Source organism: Nomascus leucogenys, unplaced genomic scaffold (genome assembly GCF_006542625.1).
Source record: "Nomascus leucogenys isolate Asia unplaced genomic scaffold, Asia_NLE_v1 001086F_55305_qpd_obj, whole genome shotgun sequence".
In the NCBI taxonomy this organism is placed as follows: Eukaryota; Metazoa; Chordata; class Mammalia; order Primates; family Hylobatidae; genus Nomascus; species Nomascus leucogenys.
In genome coordinates, this window is record NW_022097079.1 from 1 (window position 1) to 25692 (window position 25692).

At 38.0% G+C, this 25692-nt stretch overlaps 1 protein-coding gene across 1 annotated transcript; it reads right to left on the reverse strand.

The window, feature by feature from the left end:
• Window positions 1-6241: 6241 nt before the first annotated feature.
• On the reverse strand, window positions 6242-25692 carry LOC115834145 (tripeptidyl-peptidase 2-like). The gene is made up of 4 exons (XM_030808910.1): window positions 25528-25692; window positions 17861-17989; window positions 8552-8647; window positions 6242-6370 (listed from the first exon to the last, which is right to left on the reverse strand). Exons 1-4 carry the CDS (start codon window positions 25690-25692, stop codon window positions 6242-6244), a joined length of 519 nt encoding a protein of 172 aa, XP_030664770.1.

Sequence of the window (25692 nt, forward strand, 5' to 3'; positions counted from 1 at the left end):
GTTTCTGATAATTTGTTACTGCAGTTTCAGGAAGGCCTCTAACATACGGTGTTTTATTGGGATAAACTCTTATCCATAATCGAATGCCTCTTTGAAAACAGGATCCATTTTTCAGAATTATATAGATCTGTCGCCATCAAAGCTATATTTAGGAGGTATAATCTCATGACTCAAGTGGTTTTCTTGATATGGATAACAAATCTCTCATAGTGGTCTAATATTTAATCAAGCTTGAATGCGCGTTGTAAATTTTATATCTTCTATCTCTGCAAATATTTCAAGGTGGTAATGACATGTTTTCCAAATGAACTGTCAGGTTTTTGATCAGGTTTCATCTCACTTATTTGTAAAGTCTACTCCTATTTCCTGTTGACATCGATCCCCTCCTTCCTAACGGCCTGTCGTTTTTCAGTGTCTGAAGTATGCATTTTGGCACATCAATCAAACTTGCTCCTGCTTTGTATAACATAGTACAGGTTAGTCATGACTGGGTAATAATAGCTACCATTTATAGAGCATGTAGTATTTATGTATGCTTAATATGTGTCATTTGTAAATCCTTTAGCTATAGCAATATAGCTATCTATCTCTATTTATTTATATATCCCTATTTATATATATCTCTCTATAAAATATATATGATATAATAAATCTATATATATGATACAATATATCTCTAGATATATAAATATATATTTCTGTATATCTATAGATATATCTATAATCTGGACTTTACACATATATATTTATATATAACATATAAATATATATTATATATTATATATAAATATATATGTAATATATAAATATAGATTTATATAATATGTATTTATTTATATATAAATATATATTTATATATTATATATTTATATATATAATTATATATAATAATTATATATATAAATATATATTTATATATTATAATTTATATATATATTATTATTTATATAATATAATAATATAAATAATATATATATTAAATATATTTATATATTATATATTTATATAATATATATAAATATATATTTATATATGTGTAAAGTCCAGATTATAGATATATCTATAGATATACAGAAATATATATTTATATATCTAGAGATATATTGTATCATATATATAGATTTATTATATCATATATTTTATATAGAGGTATATATAAATAGGGATATATAAATAGAGATAGATAGCTATATTGCTATAGCTAAAGGATTTGCAAATGACATATATATTTATATATTATAAAATATAAAATATAAAATATATAATATATATTATATAATATATTTATATAATATATACATATATGTTATATAATTATATAATTATATAATATATATGTATATATTATATATAATATATATTTATATGTTATATATAAATATATATATGTGTAAAGTCCAGATTATAGATATATCTATAGATATACAGAAATATATATTTATATATCTAGAGATATATTGTATCATATATATAGATTTATTATATCATATATATTTTATAGAGAGATATATATAAATAGGGATATATAAATAAATAGAGATAGATAGCTATATTGCTATAGCTAAAGGATTTACAAATGACATATATTAAGCATACATAAATACTACATGCTCTATAAATGGTAGCTATTATTACCTAGTCATGACTAACCTGTACTATGTTATACAAAGCAGGAGCAAGTTTGATTGATGTGCCAAAATGCATAGTTCAGACACTGAAAAACGACAGGCCGTTAGGAAGGAGGGGATCGATGTCGACAGGAAATAGGAGTAGACTTTACAAATAAGTGAGATGAAACCTGATCAAAAACCTGACAGTTCATTTGGAAAACATGTCATTACCACCTTGAAATATTTGCAGAGATAGAAGATACAAATGACATATATATGTATATATTATATAATATATACTATATATTTATAATATATAATATATGTCATTTGTAAATCCTTTAGCTATAGCAATATAGCTATCTATCTCTATTTATTTATAATATATGTATATCTATCTCTATTTATTCATATATAATATATATTTATATATAATATATATTTATATATAATATATATTATATATTATATAATAAATATACATATATTATATATTATATATTATATAATAAATATACATATAATATATACATATATATAATATATGTAATATAAATATATTTTTATATATCTATAGAGATATAGTTTTATATAATATGTAATATATAATTGGTTGAACTTGAGAGGTGGAAGTTGTAGTGAGCCAAGATCATGCCACTGCACTCCAGTCTGGGTGACAGAGCAAGACTCTGTTTCAGGAAAGAAAAAAAAAAAAAAAAAAGAGTCTTATGAAACAGAAATGTTTCCTTAAAATTCAAAAAAAAGCCAGTAATATTTTTCTTCTCAATTACAATATATAATACAACTTCACGACCTGTTTATGTAGCTGTGATTACATGCAGCCACCACCATGCCCAGCTAAATTTTATATTTTTAGCAGAGATGGGATTTCACCACGTTGGCCCGGCTGGTCTTGAACTCCTGACTCAAGTGATTCACCTACTTGGCCTCCAAGTGGTGTGGTGGATTACAGGCGTGAGGCACTGCACCCAGTCCAGACATCTGATAATACGTCTTTAAGAAATATGCCACACGTGCAAAATGCCTGGAAGTCAGTAGATGCTGTGTGTCTCAGTCAATGCTGATGCAGAGCAGCGTTTTTCAAAGATTACAGAACATGCTCTGTTCAGGACCATTAGTCAATGTTTCATATTTGTACCATCTAATGTAATATTAAAGCAAATTATTTCTAATATTTCATGTTTATGAAAAATGAAACAAATTCAATTCTTAACATCCGGTTTGTGAATCAGTATTACTTTAATCGAAGCTTCCCCATAATTCATGAACTCCTTGGTGTTTTTTAAATATTCTTTAAATGCTCTATGGCGAGTATCAGCAAAGGTGTTTAAAAATTCTTAATACTTTGTTTTTACATGGACAATAAGATAAAACTTACAATTCCAAACTCAGTTTAGAAGAGAATAAGTTAATAATTTTACACTTTTATTAACTGAACAAAACACATCAGCTTTGCTGACTTTTGGCTTTTCTCCTAAGCCACTCTTATTGAGTGTCTTTAGCTGGGGCTGGCAGGGGCATCTACAATGAAGTGCAAAGCAAAGCTTTCTGACCATGTGGTGTCCACGGCCTGGTTGTTTTCAATGACATCTTACAATAAGCTACTAAGTTATTTTTAAAGAGGAAATCACCTAGAGAAAATGAGGAAGATCCTGTAACTCAAAGAATATAACATTACTGCATCTCACTGAGCACAATCAATTTTTCTAATTTATCTTCCAATATTCCCCACTAATCTTATACTTCAAACACACTCAGTTACTAGTTATGTCCTCAAAAAACTTTACACTAAAACCTGCTCATCTTTAGTTCATGTTATTCTTGGAATATAGAACTCCTTTCTTCTGTCTCTCAACATCCTACCCATCCTTTAAGGCCAACTTCAATACCATCTCCTCCATGAAGGGTTCAAGTGATTGCTCCCACCTCTGGAGTCCCATCATACTAAAATGGCATTTGAAACTCAGATCACAAACTGTTCGTTTATGCCTTGCCCACTGTAGGCACTAAGGTATTTGCTAAACTAAATTCAAAGTCTATTCTTTTTATAAAATTAACTCCAAAGAGATGAATTAAAATAGGCTTTATTTCAGAAGGTGCATGTACCCGTTGATGGTATAATTAGGACTTAATATACCTCTTGAGAAAATCAGTTCACAGAATCAGATAAATGTAGTTCAGAGGGCTTCAGGGAACAAAAAGATAAACTTCATTTCTCAATCAGAACTTGTTTACTTTTGGATCTCACCCAAAATTGCTCAAAGTAAGTTATAACTTCAAAAACATGAGCCACAGGTATGTGGGCCCTATGACTGTGATGCTTTATAAAAGCTTAGGGCTTTCGTTTCACCAAAGTTCAAATGTCAAAAATATTTAAAACAAGGCCATCACTACTATATAAAGATATCAAGTCCCTACTTTTTCTTTAGATTCTTATAAATGAAGAATTATGGACATAGGAATAAGAATTTATACTCAGAATAGTGATGTTCTCCATGTAACAATGAAACTATTTCATTTATTTTAATGATCTGTCCCTGAGATGAGACTGTTAATCAAAATGAAAATACTGAAAAAAGTAAAACCAACAGAAAAAAAACTGGCAAACTCATCTAAAACTCTGCCCTTCTCAACAATGTAAGTTTAACCAAATAGCACTAGGCCTGCTTTGGGAAATACACTGTGCTACACGCTGGTGATTCCATTTAGCCAAGATATGTTGTTACATATTGTCATCTAACTCATTTCCAAAAGCAACTCAAAATACTGCTATAAAATAGGTTATCTATTGACTTTTAGATTTTTATATCAGGATCTTTCTATCTCAAATTTATTTCTTAAGAATCCATAATAATAAAACCCATGAATCATCTTGTATCTTTAGAAACTGCCATGTTAAATAGAAACATTTAATGGGGTAAGTGAAGCCTATATTAGCTCTGTGGTCATGAATAAAACCAAGTGCTTTAAATTCGATATGTACAAACTAGACAACAACTGGTACTAAATGTGTTACCTCTCCAAAACATTTCTCTAACCTACCGGTATATATAAAAAATAAGTTAGTACTCAAATAATTAGGAAAATGACTGGTTTAAACAGAAATAAGCTGGGAGATAGAAAGGCATATAAATACTGAAATTGAGACGAATATCTCCAGACTCACTATGTTACTACATTAAGATCCAGCAGGGGTTGACAAATCATGGTGCATGGGCCAAATCTAGCCTGTGACAAAGTTGTGTAAATGAAGCTTTACTGGAACATGGCCTTCCTGGTTCAGTTACATATTGCCTAGGTTTTCATGATACAAGGGGAGTGCTGAGTAGTCATAAGAGAGTACTAAAAATATTTACTATATGGGCAATTTATTGAAAAAGGTAGTCGTCTTTGATCAAAAGCACTTAATATTGCTTAAAATCAATCTGCCTTCTATAAATAGTGTGTTGAGTATTAACCTAGAGGGAAGAAATATGGATTCAAATCTCAATTCAGCAACTTAGCTGCGCAATTCTGAGCAAGTTATTTGTCCTTATGATAATCTGAGGCTGTCACATCAGAAACTAGTAGGATAGCAAATTATTATCTGGCCAATAATTACTAAATTTCACGCAAATCACAATCATGTAAAGGCTATCACAAACATCAATGCTGTTTCTCATCCCACTTAGTTAATCAGAATTATCAGGCGATAAAGCCCAGAAATCTTAATTACTTTTAAAATAATTCAGGTGACTTAGAGATAATCAGTTCATCAGTATCAATTCCACAAATCAGTATATGGGAACCAAGGACTACACCCTCCCATGTTTTCAAACAAGGACCTTGAGATCTAATATATTAACTGAAAAATGAAGTATTTTGAAATCCCTTTTTTTAAAAAGTGACAATAATACATATAATTAGAGAATACATAGGCTGGGCACGGGGCTCATGCCTGTAATCCCAGCACTTTGGGAGGCCAAGGTGGGCAGATCACAAGGTTGGGAGTTCAAGACCAGCCTGGCCAACATGGTGAAACCCTGTCTCTACTAAAAATGCAAAAAAAAACAATTAGTTGGGTGTGGTGGCACGTGCCTGTAATCCCAGCTACTCAGGAGGCTGAGGTGAGAATAGCTTGAACCCGGAAGGCGGAGGTGGAGGTTGCAATTGAGCCGAGATCACACCACTGCACTCCAGCCTGGAACAGAGCAAGACTCGTCTCAAAAAAAAAAAAAAAAAAAAAAAAACCCAAACCCATACTATATGGTTCCATTTTACACAAATCAAAATAGGCAAAATCATCTGCAGTGTTAGAAGTCAAGGCAGTGGTTGTCTTTCGGAAGGAGAAAGGGAGCAGTGACGAGGAAGGGGCACAAGAGAAATTCCCAGGTGCAGCTTTCATGGGAGAATTCATAACCAAACACAATCTATGTACTTTTACCCTATGTGTATTATGTGTTAAATTTTAAAAATTCATACATATGTACATTGACCTGAGGATAAATAATAAAGGAAAAGTTAGTTAAATTAACCAACTTAAAAGAAAATTTGTGAAAAAAGAAAATTTGCAAAAAAACAGTCTATCAGTTCTCTAAAAACTCTATGGGAATATGGTTCTAGGGTAATGTTTAAATGAAATCGACTAGCACCAACTTGAGAAGAGCAGTTGTTGGCAACATCAAATTCTTCCTGTTTTCTACAGGCTTCTGCAAGGCCACTCTGTGAACAGGGTCCCAGATTTTTTCCTTCCGTTCTTTCTGCAAAGACAGAAAAATTACCTTATCATTAGGCTGACAAATACTCAGGTAAACCTAGACAGGCATTTATAAGTGGACTTTGTTGGTACAGTTGTGGTACTACACAATTCTCAGAGAGGTTTTAAAAAATCATTTCTGGCCGGGTGTGGTGGCTCACGCCTGTAACCCTAACAATTTGGAAGGCTGAGGTAGGCGGATCACCCGAGGCCAGGAGTTCAAGACCAGCCTGGCCAACAAGGTGAAACCCCGTCTCTACTAAAAATACAAACATTAGCCAGGTGGGGTGGCAGGTGCCTGTAATCCCAGCTACTTGGGAGGCTAAGGCACGAGAATCACTTGAACCCAGGAGGCGGAGGCTGCAGTGAGCTGAGATTGAGCCACTGCACTCCAGCCTGGGCAACAGAGTGAGACTCTGTCTCAAAAAGAAAAAAAAAAAAGTTTCTAATGAAGCAGATAAAGCCATGGATCACTTATTAAAAACTAGTCAGTCAATTCATTGTACCCAGGGTTTAAGATAAGTTTACCAAGACACATCTAGATGTATTTTTATGTATCATATTCCCCAATTTAAAACCTTCTCTTCTCCAAGAATACTGACTGAATTCCCAGTCATTAAAAGGAAGAAAATGTTGTATTCTGGGCCCATACAAAATTGGGAAATGCCATAAGCCTAGTGTACGCAGAGGACTACAGCTGCATTTTGACAGACAAGGCAGGCTTCCTCAATTTCCTCCCGCTCTATTTTTTTTTCCATCCTCTTTGACTTGATAGGGTTCTATGTTACTGAAATTGGTTTTAACCTTTATCTTCAGTGTCTTTAACTCTTGGTATCTCCCAACACAGCTAAAGGAACAGTCCACTTTAACAACACTATATTGGCATATTAAATTACATCTTATCAACACAGCTGATTACATTTAATATACTATCTAAAATGCAGTCATGCAATGGTTCACACCTGTAGTCCCAGCCCTTTGGGAGAATGAGGCAGGTGGATCACTTGAGCCCAGGAGTTCCAGACTAGCCTGGGCAACATGGTGAAACTCTATCCCTACAAAAAATACAAAAATTAGATGAGTGTGGTGGTGTGTGCCTATAGTCCCAGCTACACGGGAGGATTGCCCAGGAGGTTGAGGCAGTAATTAGCTATGATCATGCCACTGCATTCCAGCCTGAAATTTTAAAATAACATATTATGTAATAAAAGTTATACGCATTATTCTTGTTTGTTTTGCAGAATGATTAGAAACTGACAAATAAGGTAATCTGAGTAACTTCTTATGCTTCACAGGCCCTTGGGGAAATAACACTACAGAGGCAAGGGCCCATACATCTTGTCCATCAAGCTCACTTCCCAGGATTACACCTCATTTTACAGCTGCAACCCTGGACTTGTATTAGGTACTTGTATCAGCTACTTGTATCAGCATTCTCAATATGGTAGTCACTAGCCACATGACACTATTTAAACTTAAATTTAAAAATATTACATAAGAAAATTTCAATTCGTCAGTCACACTAGACATATTTCAAATTCTCAATAGCGACACGGCTAGTGACTACCATAATGGTTAGAGCAGAAACTGAACATTTCAAACATTTCCATTATCACAGAAAGTTCTATTGAACTGTTTTAAAGCAGGCCCTTTATTATTTGCTTACCACTCTTATTTTTCTAATGGCACACTGGTACTTCTTACACTTCAGCAGTTTTAGGTCTGATTAACACTTACCTTAATACTAAATGATGACTAACTGGGAGCAGAAGGCTAGTTAAACAGGGGAGGGACATTATCACAGAAACTACAGGAACAGAAACGAAAAGGTGGTCTGGACTTTGAATCCACTGTCTTTAGCCTTTTTCAAGTAAGTCCTTCAAAAATCCAGTGAAAGCTATATCCCATCTCCCAGAAAAACACAAAATCTGAATATAATTTCAGTGTATTCACAGATTCCCTAAACTTGTCCATGTACCCAAGATTAAGAATCACGACTTTACATGGATGACATTCCATTGAGCAGAATCTTTAAGCAGTCATTGTTTGAAAGCCACCAACCACCCAAAAGACTAAGAGTTAATGAGATTTTATGAAATATTTTCTTATTCTTCACTAGGAATAAAATCTGAGGAAGAAGACAAGTCAGAAGAATACAAGTCATTGGTACCAGATTGTACATTACCTGTATCCTTTCCTTGAGAGCCTTAGGATAGAAGTCATAGCCATTTTTTATGCCAATATGGTATTTGCCTGAGGGATTTGTCCAGCTTGCAGGAATCTACAGAAAAAAAAAAAAGTAACCTGTTCATTCACTAAATGCTTTCCAATTCCAATGATACACTACTGAGCAAAAAAGTGTATTACTTCTACTCTAATAAGCTTAAATTGGATAAGGATGCTCATGTACGACAACAATGTGTTTAATACTCTAAGTAGTTACTTAATGTCTTTATCACTTCTTTTTTCTCATCCATAAATAATTCAATTAGAATAATACCTTTCATTTATACAATGCTTCATGGTTTAAAAAGTGCTTTCAACATACACTATCTCAATAAACTGCTAAAATCTTGTAATAATCTTTCAAACTATCTCAAAGTATTTTAAAACACTTTAAATTTTTGGTACAGCGATGCAAACAGTATGCCTAGTTTACAAATAGAGAAAGCAAAGCAGCAGAGAAATCAAATTACTTGCCGGAACAACAGGAAAGCTGAAAACTGGAACCTAGTTCTATCATGGAAACCAAAATTCTGTACAAAGGATATGGGATTTAAGGTCAGATAAATCTGGCTCTGAATCCAAACTCTATCACTAACTAGAAGGAACCCACAGGCTTCTACTTCTTTATCTGTAAAAGGAAGAAAATCTCTACCTTATTCTTGTGAACAACAAAGTGAACTGAGCATCAACCAACACGAATGATCAATCAAGAAAATGTAGGGTATTCATATTCTTTGCAATCATGGAACCGTGGTCATCAAAAACAGCTTTTAAATATGAATAAATGACAAGGTTGAAACACTCAGAGCTGGTAGCCTCATCAATCCTCACTTGTGCAATATCTTTAACTCATCCTCATGTCCTTCATCCAATTACTTCCCAGGCAAAAAACTTTTGGATGAAATTTCCTCACAACTACAGAGAGGAAAACAATCCTTCACAGAGCTTCAAGGAGCTATTAATACCAAATAGTGACCTTCTGGAGGCCTCTGTGTCATTAATCACTTCCAAATCAACTGCACGTCTGGAGAATGTGTAATTTCAAACACGCTGGCATACAAGCTAGCACTTTTCACTCAAAACTTAACCTTCTTTAGAGAATAGGAATTCTGAACTTTAATGTTTTTGCAACAGCCCATGGCAAAACAATAAAGCACTGCAACAACAAAAAGGGAAGTAGTCACTAGCTTTTAAATTCTGAGTATTGATTCACTGCTGTCCCACTACACAGGTGGCTTTGTAACCCTCGGCTAGCAGCAACTTCTTTGTACAAAGACATTACAGAAAATCATGAAATGCCAAAAGATTAAATGAAGTAACTAATTAAAATAACTGCAAAATAGAAAGGTGTTAAGTTATATTTAATCACAATTTCTTAAAAAATATAAAGTACAAAAAACAATCCAATAGACATAATTTAATTATAAATGAGAATAAAGTCTGCACGGTCCATGGAACCAGATACTTCTCAAATCACAACTGTGTATCTTCCTTACCACAAAGGCAGACTAGTTACAAAAATTACACCAAAAACATCAGATAAAAGATATAATCAGGGCTATCTGTTCTAACTTTAGCTGAGTTAGAGTAAAGCTAACTTTATGAGGCAATTATGAAATTTTATTTTGCATATTTGAGTATTCTACATGAACAAAGTTATTTTTTCTAAGAATAAAATCTTTACATTTGACCATTTTAGGTTGGTATCTTAAAAATGGTTCTAATTACACAGTAACTACAATGTATTAAGACTGGTTTTCATATGATACACATAATCTTTTTAATTACCAATTACACCTCATTTCTCTGACTCTCTTAAAGACAGGATGCCTAACAAATCAAACATTTTTCTTAACGGGCCAAGTGTCATCTGAGTGTTAGGGTACCATGCAGTGAAGTCCTCTTAGAGGCTTTTTTTGCTTCCAAATGATTTCAGTCTTGCCAGCCTCATCACACAGGCCAGGGCACATGCACAGTTTCCTTTGGCTGTCACTGCATCTAAGTACCATGCTGAATCTGGCCAAGTCATTTATTATGCCTGGATTTTTCTTTTTTTTTTTTTTAAACCAAAAATATTTAAGACTAAGTGTTGATTTTTAAAATGACTTCCAGTTAAATGTGGTAAAATGAAAAAGGTACTGTGCTTCCTCCCAAAATGCTACTAAAATTAGAATAAAGGAAGTGGGGGAAGCATCCACAAACAAAGGGACAAAGAGAATACGAAAGAGACCTCAGAAGCTCACCACATTTTGAAGGGTGCCATGTGAAAAGAAGGCACTAAAAATTAGAGTGAAAACTGTGGAACACATGGTGTTGGGACAACTGGGTATTTTTACAGAAAACAGGAAACAGAACTCTTCAAACTAAGCATATAAAATCACTTCCAGGTGAATTCTAGAACAAACAGAAGAGAAAAGCTGTGAAACTTCTTAGAAATACAGGAGAATATCTCTATGATCATGGGGTCAGAAAACACTTGTTATACACTGCTAGTGGAAATGTCTGTTTTTTTTATTTTTTTGAGAAGGAGTCTCGCTCTGTCACTCAGGCTGGTGTGCAGTAGCGCCATATTGGCTCACTGCAACCTCTGCGATTCTCCTGTCTCAGCCTCCCTAGTAGCTGAGATTACAGACTTGCACCACCACGCCCAGCTAATTTTTGTATTTTTAGTAGAGAGGGGGTTTCGACATGTTGGTCAGGCTGGTCTCGAACTCCTGACCTCAGACGATCCAAAGTGCTTGGCCTCCCAAAGTGCTGGGATTACAGGTGTGAGCCACTGTGCCTGGCCTGGAAATGTCTTTTAATACAAACACTTGGTCAAGGAGATGTCCTGTCCAATTAAAAAACAAACAAACACGCACTTGGAAAAACTGTTTGGCACGACCTAGTGACGTATCTCCATGATTCAGCAATTCTACTCCTACGGCACACATCCTGGAGACATCCACACACGTGCACAGGATACACAAACATCACAGCAGAATGGATAGAATGTGGTAGGTACAAACCACGGCATATTACACAGCAAGGAAACTGAATAAATCACTGCTGCCAGTGACAACATGGGCAAGTCTCACGAATCTGAAATCTCACAACACCAAGGGAAAAATGATGTATGATGAAATTTTATGAAAGAAACGAGACTGTTCATGTAAAGTTCAAAACTAAACAATATATTTTATGTAGCCACACAGATGGTAAAACTACACACAAAAAAGCAAAGGAATGATTATCACAGAAGTTGAAATAGGCTGTGATGTAGGAGGATGCAGGAAGTTTCTGATGTATGGCAATACTCTTTATCTGGATCTGGTGGGTACAGTGGTGTTAGCTATACTATTCATAAAACTGCATATATGTGTTTTATGTACTTTATGTATGTATATTTTACAATAAAAGCTTTTAAAGTTCTATTCACTTTCGTACTTTTATCTACTCATGGGAGTACCACAGGCCATAAGTAGCTTACCACTGGTTTCTCAAGGAGGCCTGGGAATATCATCCTTAGAGAATGAGGCTACTGAAGTGTTCAAAGCACCTAACTAACAGTTGATCTTAAACTGACAGAAAAATAAAAGTCTGTTAGCAGTTTATGGGCTATGTGGAAAAAACAGACTATAAACATTTAATTCATTTCAAAGCATGACAGCTGGGCGCGGTGGCTCACGTCTGTAATCCCAGCACTTTGGGAGGCCGAAGTGGGTGGATCACCTGATGTCAGGAGTTCGAGACCAGCCCGGCCAGTTTGGCAAAACCCCGTCTCTACTAAAAATACAAAAAATTAGCAGGACATGGTGGCGGGCGCCTATAATCCCAGCAACGTGGGAGGCTGAGGCAGGAAAGTTGCTGGAACCCAGGAGACGGAGGTTGCAGTGAGCCAAGATCATGCCACTGCACTCCAGCCTGGACGACAGAGCAAGACTCTGTCATAAATAAATCAATAAATAAATGCATGACTACATCAAAGAAACTTGAAGACTTCATTGTGCTGCTTTCTGAAAACTGTGTACTAAAGAGTTGCAGAGATGCAACTAGTCAGAATCCCAGTGATTAATAATTCTTCCTTTTATTGACTACTGCAAAATATCTAAATACCTGGACATCCTTGAAAAAAAACTAAACTGAACATGTGTGTGAGTACATTTTATGGATGGATGGAGAAGAGAGTTCTAACTAAGAAGACTGGTGGAAAATTTGTATAAGAGCACTCCCACTGCCCCATCCCACATCCTGCCCAAACTTCACCAACCAAGCTGAACCAGAGAAAAGCTGACATGTCAACAAAGCAAAGAACAGGTGATATGGTTGGCTCTGTGTCTCTACCCAAATCTCATGTCGAAATATAATCTGTTCGTGTCAGGGGAGGGACGTGGTGGGAGGTGACTGGATCATGGGAGTGGATTTCCCCCTTGTTGTTCTCGTGATGATGAATTATTACAAGATCTAATGGTTTAAAATGCATGGGGGCTGGGCACGGTGGCTCATGCTTGCAACCCCAGCACTTCGGGTGGCTGAGGCAGGTAGATCACCTGAGGTCAGGAGTCTGAGACCAGCTTGGCCAACATGGTGAAACCCTGTCTCTACTAAAAACACAAAATTAGCCGGGTTTGGTGGCAGGCACCTGTAATCCCAGCTACTCAGGAGGCTGAGGCAGGAGAATCGCTTGAATCCGGGAGGCAGAGGTTGCAGTGAGTTGAGATCACGCCATTGCACTCTAGTCTGGGCAATAAGAGTGAAACTCCATCTCAAAAAAAAAAAAAAAAAAAAAAAAAGCATGGCGCTTCTCCCTTTGCTGGCTCTCTCTCCTGCTCAATCATGATGAGAAGACATGTCTTGTTTCCCCTTCACCTTCCACCATGATTGTAAGTCTCCTGGGACTCCCGAGTCATGCGTCCTGTTAAGCCTGTGGGACTGTGAGTCAATTAAACCTCTTTTCTTCATAAATTCCCCAGTCTCATGTAGTTCTTCATAGCAATGTGAAAAGGAACTAATACAAAAAGGATGAGACATAAAAATGAGTCTGCATGACATCACTCCAGGCCCCTTGCATGGTGTGGCTACCTGAATACCTACGGCCAGACTTCTTGCTCACTCCTCCCCTAAACCCCAGGCCAAATGGGCTAAGTACTTCTTTAAGGTAACTGGGCACCCCGATGGAAAAAAATATAGTGTATACTGATATTATGGGGGTTCCCCTAAATGTTATCATTACCCTATATTGAAATCCACCAAAAGACCCTACATAAGCAGAGGAGCTTCCAGTCACCTTTTCTTGTGCCTTGCTAAAATAAGACAGCTAGGGATGGTTAGACACCTAAACAAAATATCTAACGTAAAAAGCAGAGAACAAGAAGAGGAGGTGGAGAAGGAGGAAGGAGAGGGTGAAGAAAAAGGGAGAAAGGAGAGGAGGAAGCAGAATAGGAGACTGAGAAAGGAGAACAGGAGGAAGGAGAGGGAAGAAACAATGAAATAGAAAAAAATTAAAATTTTATCTCAGAGATAAAATGTTGCATATATGATACAAAAATACGCTCCCAGTGAACATGACGGGGTTTTTGCAATTCCCAGTGAACATGAAGGGGTTTTTGCAATTAAAAATAGGCAAAATTAAAAAAAATTCACACAAGGGTTACGATGTTGAGAAAATGCTGGAAATCTCTCAGGAAGGAAAAAGATAAAGGCAGTGAAGAAAAGGTGGAAAAAAATTTAAAAATTGGAGGATCAAGTCAAGAGGTCCAACGTTCCATTAACAGGAGTTCCAGAAAAAAAACAGCAAAACAACGGAGAGGAAGTTACCTAAGAGAAAATGCAAAAAAATTTCTTGGAAATAAAGGACCTGAGAATTAAACTCTCTTCTTCCACATATTAATTCTACAAGTAAAGACTAAGACTAGAAAAAAAAAATCAAGAAATAAAAAATATTAGCATGTTATTTTAAGCTGAAGAGAATTTAATGTATTAACGTACTGTTGAAGTAGAAAACAGTAGGGGAGAGGTGGGACAGGATTTAACTCTTTTTGTTAGAAGCCTTGTAAAAATATTTGTCTTTTTAAACTATTAAGACATACTGAACACAATTAAAAATTAAGTTTAAAAACCCACAATGACGGGCTGAGAATACTTAATAGTAGAGCTAAAGAAATACATCACCAAGCTGAGAAAAGACAAACCTTATAATTTTTTTGACTTTATTTAATAGCAATATATATGGTACATATATAATTCTACCTTTGAACACTAGTGATATTATTAGTTCATGTGGTTTATCTAAAGCAGGGATTACTGCAGCTATTTAAAAATCAATGAGGCCAGGCATGGTGGCTCATGCCTATAATACCAGCACGTTGGGAGGCCGAGGCAGGTGGATCACTTGAGGTCAGGAGTTTGAGACCAGCCTGGCCAACATGGCAAAATTCCATCTCTACTAAAAATACAAAAAAAAAAAATCAGCCAAGTGTCGTGGCACATGCCTGTAATCCCAGCTACTCGGGAGGCTGAGGCAGAAGAATCACTTAAATACAGAAAGCAGAGGTTGAGGTGAGCCGAGATTGCGCCACTGTACTTCAACCAGGGTGACAGAGTAAGACTCCATCTCAAAATTAATATAAATAAATAAATGATTGAGTAATACTTTATATGGCTCTAAGTCTGCAGGACTTACTAGGAATTCTCTCTGGTTTCTCAGAGTACCATAACTCACAGGAATCCCAAGTTTCCCTTTGAAACATATTCCAATAACAAGGTTGACTTGGGGGAAGACAGGCCAAACTCTAGAGTAATTCAGATGGCTGAGCATTTCTAATCCGAAAATCTGAAATGCTCCATTGACCATTTCCTTTGAGTGTCATGTTGGCACTCAGAAAGTTCTGGATTTTGCAGCATTTCGGATTTTGGATTAGGGAGGCTCAACTAGTATATTCAGTGCAATATTCCAAAATCTGAAACCTAAAACACTTCTGGTCCCGAGCGTTTCAGATAAGGGATTCTCAACCCGCACCGTAAACTGGACGACTCTTGACAATTGAAACTTATTTTTTCATATAGGGACTGGAAGCTCAGCATCAGGGTGCCAGCATGGTTGGGCGTAGGTGAAAGCCCTCTTCCTGGCTTACAGAGGCCACCTGCTTGCTGTGTCCTCATATGCCCTAGAAGGAGCTTGCTCTAGAGAGAGCTCTCTGATATCTCTTCTTATAAGGGTACTAATCCTATCCTGAGGGGACACATACTTATAACCTCATCTAACCCTAAATATCTCCCAAAGGCCCAACTTTCAAATACCATCAGACTGAGGGATACGGCTTCAATGTATGAATTTTGGCAAGGGATGGGACACAGATAATCAGTTCATAACACACGGAAAAGGAAGTATAACCTGGATTATTAATGGCTGCCATCTGCCCGTGACAGGCAGATTTCTAAGAAGACCCAAGTCCCTCCCCTAAGTGAAGGCAGGACCTGTGAATATAATGAGATGTCACTCCCATGATTACGTTATGGTATGTAAAGAAGGTGAAGGGATTTTGCAGATGCAATTAAGGACTCTGAGCAAATCAAAAGGGAGACGATTCTCAGTGGGCCTGAACGAATCAGGTGAGTTCTTTAAAAGAAAGACTGGGGTCATCGCCAAGGTCAGAGATTCTCTTACTGGCCTTGAAGAAGCAAGCTATCATGAGTTTTACAGCTGCAATGAAATGAATTTTTCCAACAATCATGTAAACTTGGAAAAGAAGCCTGAGCCTCAGCTGAGCCTTTAACCTTGACTGCAGTCTTGTGAGACTCTGAGCAGAGACCCACAAAAAGCCATGCCTGGACTCCTAGCCCATGGAATCAGTGATCTAATAAATACAGAAATACACAAGGTTTTAGGCGGCTAAGTCTGTGGTGCTTTATTACACGGCACAGAAAGCCAATATGCTGCCACAAAAAGCTTATTTAAAAGACAAGGCCTAAGAACAATTCAGATAGATGGTAAAAGGTGAGAAAAGCTAACTAAATAATCATAATTTTATATACCAAACTAATGCTGCTTAAGAGTACAGGATCACAAATTCTTGTCATCCTTCATGCTCCTTAGCTCATGAGCTCCTCTGTGCTTGCTTTATAATTATTTTTTATGTTTAGCTTACCCAGGCCTTTCTACCAAGGACATAGAATAAGACAAAGCTGGTAGGCCAGGTGCCCTGGCTCACGCCTGTAATCCCAGCACTTTGGGAGGCTGAGACAGGCAGATCACAAGGTCAAGAGTTCGAGACCAGCCTAGCCAAAATGGTGAAACCCTGTCTCTACTAATCATAGAAAGATTAGCTGGACGTGGTGGCAGGCACCTGTAATCCCAGCTAACTGGGAGGCTGAGGCAGGAGAATTGCTAGAACCCGGGAGGCGGAGGTTGCAGCGAGCCAAGATTGTACCGCTGCACTCTAGCCTGAGCAACGGAGCAAGACTCTATGTCTCAAAAAGAAAAAAAGAAGTTTAAAAAAAAAAAAAAAAAAGACAAAGCCGGCCACTTAACTTAACAGCTACTATAACCTAAGTATTTCTTCATGGTCATGTTCACTGGGAATACTATGAAGGGACAGCAAAAGATGAAGGCAAAGCTATGATGTGGTTACTTTCTCTATCTTTGTATTCAAAACATAAAATTTGGCAAGCTCACTGAAAAATACGGCCCAATTCTAAGTACCTCATCAAACAACAAAATAATGGCTTCTTCTAAGACAGCCTCAATGATTCACTTCTTGTGAAATCTCTTCCCCTTAAGCGTGTGCTAGATTTATTAACTCACTTCCAATGAGCTGAATATAGCGGTCCCTTCCAAGGTCACTTTTATAAAAAGCCTGTGGCTTTCATCATGGGGACTCTCTCGGCTCACTCCCCCAGGGAAGGTGCTGCCAGGTACTGCAGCACTGTGGAGAGGCCCAATGGCAAGGAGCTAAGGCCTGCCAGTGACCCTCCAGTAGGCTTGGAAACAAACTTCCCCTTCCTCTCCCAAGCTGAGCCTTCAGCTGAAGTCAGCGCCATGGCTAACCGTTTGCAACCTCCAGGGCGACTGTGAACTACCGGAACCCCGTTAAGCCACACCCAGATTCCTGACTCACAGAAACTCCGAGGTAATAAATATTTGTCATTTTAAACCAGGAGGTTCTGAGGTAATCTGATATATGGCAATGGATAACTAATACCACCACCAAATGTAAGGTGAAAACATTAGATGCTTTGAGGCAAGAGTAAAAAAAAAAAAAAAATTCAAAAAGAAGACAAAAGGTCTCACCTTAAGCACTCTTCCTGAAAGGCCAACAATTTCACCATCCTTTGGCTCTACTTCCGTAGCAGTATTCACATCGCCACTTCCTGTTGTATCAATGATATCAACGATTTTTGGTTTTCCATCAGTTGTAACCTGAAAATTAAGAAAAATAAAATATGAATGGTAGACTTTAGGTTTTTATTCCTAAAGAGAACAATGCAAATCCACATATATATGTGTGTGTATATACAAAATCTACATTCACTTAAAAAAGAGAACTGAATTGTTTTAAGCCAAAAGCCTGAACAAATGCTAGTAAGAAAATTTAATCGTGGAAACACTACAGAATCCTTCAAGTGGTTTCATATATTCAATTAACAAATATTTACTGAGCATTTACTATAGACCACACCCTATTTTAGGTGCTGGGGATATGGCAGTGATCCATACACAAAAATCCCTGACGATCTTATAGCGAGAAAGCAGTTCAGTTAATAACAAAGTAAAATAAAAAACATGTCAGATGTGCTATCACACTGGGTATTAGGAAAAAAAAAAAAAAAGAACATGTCAGGTGGTGAAAATTAACTATGGAGAAAAAATTAAGCAGAGAAGGGAGACGGTTAGTGTGGGGCTTTCAGTATAAGTTTGGCTGGTCAAGGAAGGCCTTGCTGAGATGGTAACATTTGAGAAAAGATCTAAAGATGGTGAGCTGTGGGCTGGACAAGTTTAGAGCTTCAGGGAGAAAAATGTTTAGTAATAATGGTACCATTTAATGGCACCATTATTGGATGCCACACTAGCGCCTCAAACGCAACGAAGTTCAAGCTTAACATGCCCCCCGCCACCTGATTTTCTCCAGGCTTTGCCAACCCAGGAATCCCCACGCCCAGCTGTTCACGCCAGCAACTTAACAATCCTCCTCTGATTCTTTACTTCAGTTGACTCCTCACAGCGAAGCTAACAGGAAATCCTGTTAATTCTTTGTCTAGAAGATAGCTCAAATCCATCACATTTTCACTACCACTATCCTAACTTTCCAAACCACCACCATCTCTTGCCTCCATGAAGTGAATCACCTCCTAAGTGGTCCCTCAGTTTCCACTCTTGGCCCCATCAAAAGTAATACAGGCTGAGTGTCCCTAACCTGAAAATTCCAAATGCTCCAAAATCATCGACATGAAGTTCAAAGGACATGTTCATTGGAGACTTTCAAATTTGTCATACTCAACCTGTATTAAAACAAGCTGTATTTTATCAGTCCTCTCCTTTAAGCCCATCAATGTATTCATGGAGCACTCAGAATACTCGCATAGAAAGCCTCGCACCATCTGACCCCTGCCAACCCGTTACTCAGGAGTCTAACCACGCCAACCTCCTTTCAATTCCTGAAACATGCCAAACTTTTTCCTGCCTCATGACTTTTCAAACAGGTTCCTTCTGCCTAGAATTCTTTATCTCTTCAGTCGTTCCACAGGATTCCAGCTTCTCTCAGTTTTCTATTAAAGTCCCTCCTGCAGAAAGGCCTCCTCGATGACCTCCTTTAAGTAGCTGCCATCCTAAACTGGATTATTTTTTCTCACTCTACCTCATTTCCTTCACAGAACATAATTCTATTTCTAATTATACAGGTAGGTGATCTTCATCTGTTCCCCCTATTAGAATAGAAAGCTCCATGAAGGCAAGAGCCATGTCTACTTTATTCACCAACATATACCCACTACCTAGCAGTGCCTGTCAGGCATTCAATGAATACTTCAGTATTGAATTACAAGACACAAGTTACTCAGCACTAAGACTGATTTTCAAAGGTCTGATTTCTTGCCAGTCCACAAATTTTCATTTGAGCCATAACATGATTGCTACAAGTAACAGTATATATTTTTATACATTTTTGTGGGAAAATAATTTCTGGGCTCTTTCTTGACTGGCTTTCCAAAGGGAATTTGTTGCATTCGGGAATAGGTACTGAGTTACCAGCAGGAATCAGCCAGAAAACAGAGACACGAAGACTGGGGGGGAAAAAAAAACAACAAAAAAAAAACTCCATCCTCAAGAAAGAAACAGAAACATAAAAACCGTAGAAACTGTCAGTAAAGTGGAAGAGCACAGTCTTCAGACTCCAATTCCACCTGGAGAATTCACATTCTTTAAGACAAAGCTTAATGTCCACTGCTCTGGGTCTTTCTGACCAACACGCCCCTTTCCCCAATACAAGTATTTCCTCTGCAATAACCTCCAAGCTCTGTAATTAAGGTATACCCTAAAGAAGGAGAGGGAAATTCATGATGTGGAGAAAACAAAAGCACACATTTCTTTTTTTCCTTTATCAGACAAAGCAAATGGGTAGTTGGTGGACCCCAAATCTCATTTCAATCTTGTTGCCATGGAACAACTGAGGGCCTCATAGCTGAAGGGGTCATAAAGGCCTCCCAGGCACAGCTGTTATTTTCATGTATGGTAATTCTCAAGTTGGATGTTTACTTCTTGGGAACTGTCCTATAATAGTAACAAATAAGAATTCTAATACTCAGAAAGCTCAAAGTCATAATTAAAAAAAATCACTGTGGGAATCATACCAAACCCTGATACAGCTATAAAACTTAAATCAGATACTGATTCTGAAGAGAAAGGCTATGTGTCTCAAAATATAATTAAAAAAGAGAAAAATGTAAGAAAATCTACCAAAATAAAAATGGAAACAAAATAAAGTTGATACTACTTTATAAAATTAAAACTAGCTAGGTCATGTACTAATCATATAAGAAAATAACCTATTTTAAAATGTATTCCAATATGGAATTTGAAAGATACACAGTAACACTAAGAACCCAAATCACCTATCTTCACCTCAATAAGCAAACCTGAGTGACTTGAGATCAAGAATAACAAGAGAGCACTAACAAGTCAGATACATCTCTCTCATTAGAAACCTCATTATCAATATATGAGCAAAGAAAAAAGCCTAATGGGATTTAATGGCTTATTTGTCACCTACTTCCACATGCTTTACTTACAAGGATCTCTCTCCTACACACACAAATTTTCATTACAAATTATTATACATGCAATTATCCTATCCATGAATTTCTTACTTTAATATTAGATAAAGAAAACCACTTCACTAGACATAAAAAGACAAAAACAGAAATGTAGGGTCAGAGGAGGGTTTTAAAAAGGCAAACCCCCTGAGGATTTGCCATGGTGTTTTGGGAGAAGTAAAGGAAAGGAGGAAGGCGAACTGCTAACAATGGAACTATATCCCTCATCTCTGAGATGGGGGAGGCTTCACATGGGAAAGAGGGATTGAAAGCATGGGCAGTTAGTGTCGGTAAGAGCTTCGGTATTAAATCCTGGGTCCTGGGGTGGGAGACTGGGAAATGCTTACTGGGCTATGTTGGCTGGATGAAAGAGAAATTGTCCAAAGACCTTCCCAAAATGTCAAGAATCTAAGTGAGTGTATGTCTCCAATGTAACCATTAAGGTAGAGGAGTTAGTGAAGGTTGGAAGATTTGTCAAACATTTGCAGAGAGGACCAGAACAAAAGGTAGGACATTTGCAGAGAGGACGAGAACAAATGGCGGGAAGTTTGCAATCTATCATAAACAACACAAAGTTAATGAATTGACTTAAAATTTCAGGAAAGGTACTGAAAATATTCTTTTAAGCAAATAAAGATTTAGTAAATATTAACCAGTGACTTTTATTCTGAGAATATAATGATTAATATAAATAAGACAATCTTTGCTTTTGGAAAGGTTACTATCAGTTGGAAAGAAAAACTAAGTAGAGAGATGATGACAAAACAGGACAATACATAATAGAGGTCAGGCCAGTCTGGGTAACACCGTGAGACCCTGTCTCTACAAAAAAATAAAAAAATTAGCTAGGTATGGTGGCACATGCTTATGGTCCCACTACTGCAGAGGCTGAGGCAGGAGGCTTGCTTAAACCCAGGAGTTTGAGGCTGAAATGAGCGGTGATCCTGCCACTGTGCCACTGTACTCCAGCCTGGGTGACAGAGTGAGACCCTGTCTTTGAGGGAAAAAAAAAAAAAAAAAAGGTTGGGACACTATCTATGAAAGCATATAAAAACATGTAAGAACACAAAACCCAGCTTGGGGGGAATGAGGGAAAGCTAACTGAAAGGTAATAAAATTTTAGTGAATGTAAAAATAGAGTTTTACGAAACTACTCATAACCTCCTCAAACCTTTTTTTTCCCTCCGTGAGGAAGTTATATTCCTTCATTATGCCCATATATATTTTTTCCATTCAACAAAAACATTTAACATTACAAGCACATTTCATACAATTTTGATACATGCTTTCAAAGATTTTTAAGTTAACCAGGAAAAAGTTATCTAAACAGAAATACTAAAATACATATTTCAGGTGCTATTAAGGGGATCTGAGCAAATTGCTGTAACAGCAAAGAGACAAAAAGTCTAAATAACTCTCAGGAGGGACTGGGCCTTACTCACCTCTGAAGCTGCAGGCCCTAACACAATGGCAAACACACACATAAATACGAGGTGGGGGGGCGGGCGGAGAATTAAATCAGTTGATTTTCCAAAACATAATGGTGTCAAGACCCGACTGGATCTTAAAGGATGAAGCAGGAGTTTACAGATGATGGATGGTAGAAGCCTGACGGAAGATGAAACGCCACATGCAAAGGCATGTATTGGCAAAAAGACCTGAAACATCTAGGTGAGTGAAAGAGTGAAATGTTGGAGGGGAGGCAAAGGATGAAAGGTGGGGATGAAGGGGCTATGGACATAAGAAATGATGAGAACTGAGGCTACATAAGGAGGCCAGAGTTGGATGGCAAACGGCCTCATAGATACCATTCAATTTTTTTTTTATTTTTACACAAAAGCAATTGAGATTCCAAAATGGCTTTGTTTTAAATGAGGGTATAATACAAGGTTTGTTTTTTTAAGGAATCTAACTCTAGAAATGTGAAGGATGGATCAAGACTGGTGGAAGGGAGACCTCCTGGCTATTGCATATATATATTCTGGTCTAGTCCAAGTTCCATCTGGTCTGTGAAACCTGACCAGTCCAGCTCTTACTGGCCAGTGCTGCCCCCAATCCCTGCCCCATCCCCCCAATAACCCTTGTCAATCTCTGTAAGAGTGACAGTTTGCAAGATTGTATCATTTAACACAAACTTAGGCACCTGATAGGTGCCTGAATATCTGCTGAGGAAATATGAAATCACTTACGTAACTACTACTCTTCTCATGCCACCCATCCTCCACTTTATCATGCCCACAGAGCTGTCACAAAAGAATTGGGCCCAAGGAAGTCACCAAAGACTGAGACAACCCACTGTGTTCTTCCAAGTTTTCACTTGTGCCTCTAGTCCTTTATTCAGACCCCGCCGGCTTTCCAAATGGCCAATTCAGCCTCATCTTCCTCCTATTTCATTCTTTCCTTCCTTTTTTCTTTCTATCCATCTTCTAATCTTAATGACGTACACATATATCTACAAAATAAATCTGTTAAAGGTACAGGAAAAAAAAATCCTCATGTTTGCAAGCCACCGTACCCAATTTCTTTTAACTGGCTATGTTTAGGTCAACATCTGAGTCAAGGTTGTTAAAAGAGAAGAGTTATGCTTTCATTTTATTTCAATATTTTATTATCTGAATATTTATTACATGCAAATATCTAACATATATTTACCCTCCAAATAGCTGGTGATGAAACATCCAGCGTAAACTTCTATTCACTTATGGTGGCAGCTAAACATTGGGTACACATGGACACAAAGACGGGAACAACAGACACTGGGGATCCCAAAGGGAAGGGGAGGAAATAAGGCTGAAACACTACCTACTGGGTACCATGCTCACTACCTGGGTGACAGGATCAATCACACCCCAAACCTCAACATCAGGCAATATCCCCATGTAACAAACCTGTACTTCTACCTTCTGAATCTAAAATAAAAGTTGAAATTATACATATATAAAAGAATAAAATATCATTGCCAAGATAGTTTAATATTTTTCTTGAGCATTTTAAAAAGTCACATGTAATTAGTCCTCTTATAATCAATTTTCACAACAATGCTGTGGGGTGAAAATTATTGCTACTTTAGAGAGAGTAACAGAAGAATGTGAGAAACAGATCTGGAAATTCTACCAACAAATTCTACCAAGCAGCACTTCTCCAAACTTTTCTGACCCTCTTATTATCCTGACAAAAGAACCCGTGAACCACTTATCCCAGCTGTTCTCCTCCCACTTATCCTATAAAAAGTAAACACACTCCACAGCAGAATGGAAAGCATTACTACTTTGTCATAAAGCCTCAATGAGTTGATAGCTGTCATTGTTTTAAGTCTAAGTTATTAATACAACGACAATTATACAACTCCAGTTACCGGGAGGGAATTCAGTACCTGATCCTCTCCTGATTCATAAAAGGTGTGCTGTACTCCAGAGCGGTGCTGAAGAACACACACCAGAAATCAAGATTCCCAGGGGTTTCTAAGCAGATTCGGCCAGACTCCCCCTCGTTACTTCCAAAATGCTACCTCAATAATCAGAAAGCACGATAAAGGATCCAGAAGGGAAGGGACATTGTGGGGAGGAGGATGAGTGTTTAGTGTAGAAAGGAGGATAAGATAGCCAGGGGCTGATCAACGAGAGATCAGCATACAGTAGGATTAGTCAGGGATGCTGGGAGATGGATCTTGAACAATGGTGAAATTTTATTACTGGAATTCAGTAAAGGGCTAAATGTACAAAAGTTAAACTTTAAAGACTTTAAACAGAATGCTTTTAACGAGAGACAACATACTTTCAAAAAAACTACCTTCTGGTATGATACCCTGAATCTACAGATTTTAAAGTTGCCTAAGGCAAAAAACTAAGCAATGTTTTTAAAATGTCGTGTTTTCAGGTTTAAAAAAAAAAAAAGTCGCATAATTTCATAAGGTCTGAGAAGCTCGCCCAAACCAAACCTAACTGAATTCTCCTTATGTAAACGAAGACTAGCCACAAGATTCAATGACCCTAAGCAAATACGCTGCAGAAGATCGTTTAAAAATAGAATACACAAAACTACCACAGGAAACAATTCCGGAAGCGGACTGGGTTATCTTCTGGAAACCCAGCTTTCGTGCTTAAAGACAAACTATTCTTCCCCAAACCAAATCTCCCGATCCCTAAACATTAAGTTCTCACATGTCAGTTGCCTATCTGGTGTCTCCACCCCACCCCAATGATAAAAGCTGTAAAATTCTCTTTAAAAACGTCAGGCAGCGACCGGTGTCCGAGGCACCAGGGGTATGCAGAGGAAGGCGGCGTGGAGGGAAGGAGCCTGGGGGGGTCCGGCCTGGCAGCGCCGAAGCGAGAAGGAAGGGGAGTCCCTGGGGCCAAAGGGGGACCCAGGCTCCCCCAGGCAGCCGCGCCGGGCACGCTGCTTTTGTTGAGCTGGGAACACGGTCCAACCCGGGGTCCGGGCCCTCGCCCGCCCAGCGACCCTGGCACTGTGCACCGTTGAGTCCCCTTGACGGGCGCCCGTCCCTCCCGCGCCCGGCTGTGACCTCTGCCCACCCCGGCCCGGACTCGGCCGCAGAGTGGGGCTTTGGCCCGCCGGGCTCCAAGACTGTGTCCCCACCCGCGTCCCCGGCCGCCCGCGCCCCCGCGCCCGGGCCCTCGGGGGCTGCCTCACCTGCATGCCCGGAGCCCCCGGGTCGACCCCCGTGTCCAGGACAGCGATGAGCACCCCCCGCCCGTCATACTCCGGGTAGCGGCAGAGGAGGGAGGCGGCTCCGGTCTCCTTCTTCGGCAGGAGACCGTGAAAAGGGAAGGGCTCCTCAGTGGCAGCGGTGGCCAT

Bases quoted from the DNA above. Each gene is read 5' to 3' on its own strand.
- LOC115834145 (XM_030808910.1), bottom strand. From the start codon at position 25,692: ATGGCCACCGCTGCCACTGAGGAGCCCTTCCCTTTTCACGGTCTCCTG. The intron at 8,648-17,860 runs GTGAGACCTTTT...TTTTTTCTGTAG, and splicing joins TTTCAGGAAGAGTGCTTAAG to ATTCCTGCAAGCTGGACAAA. The intron at 6,371-8,551 runs GTAATGTACAAT...CTGTCTTTGCAG, and splicing joins CTCTCAAGGAAAGGATACAG to AAAGAACGGAAGGAAAAAAT.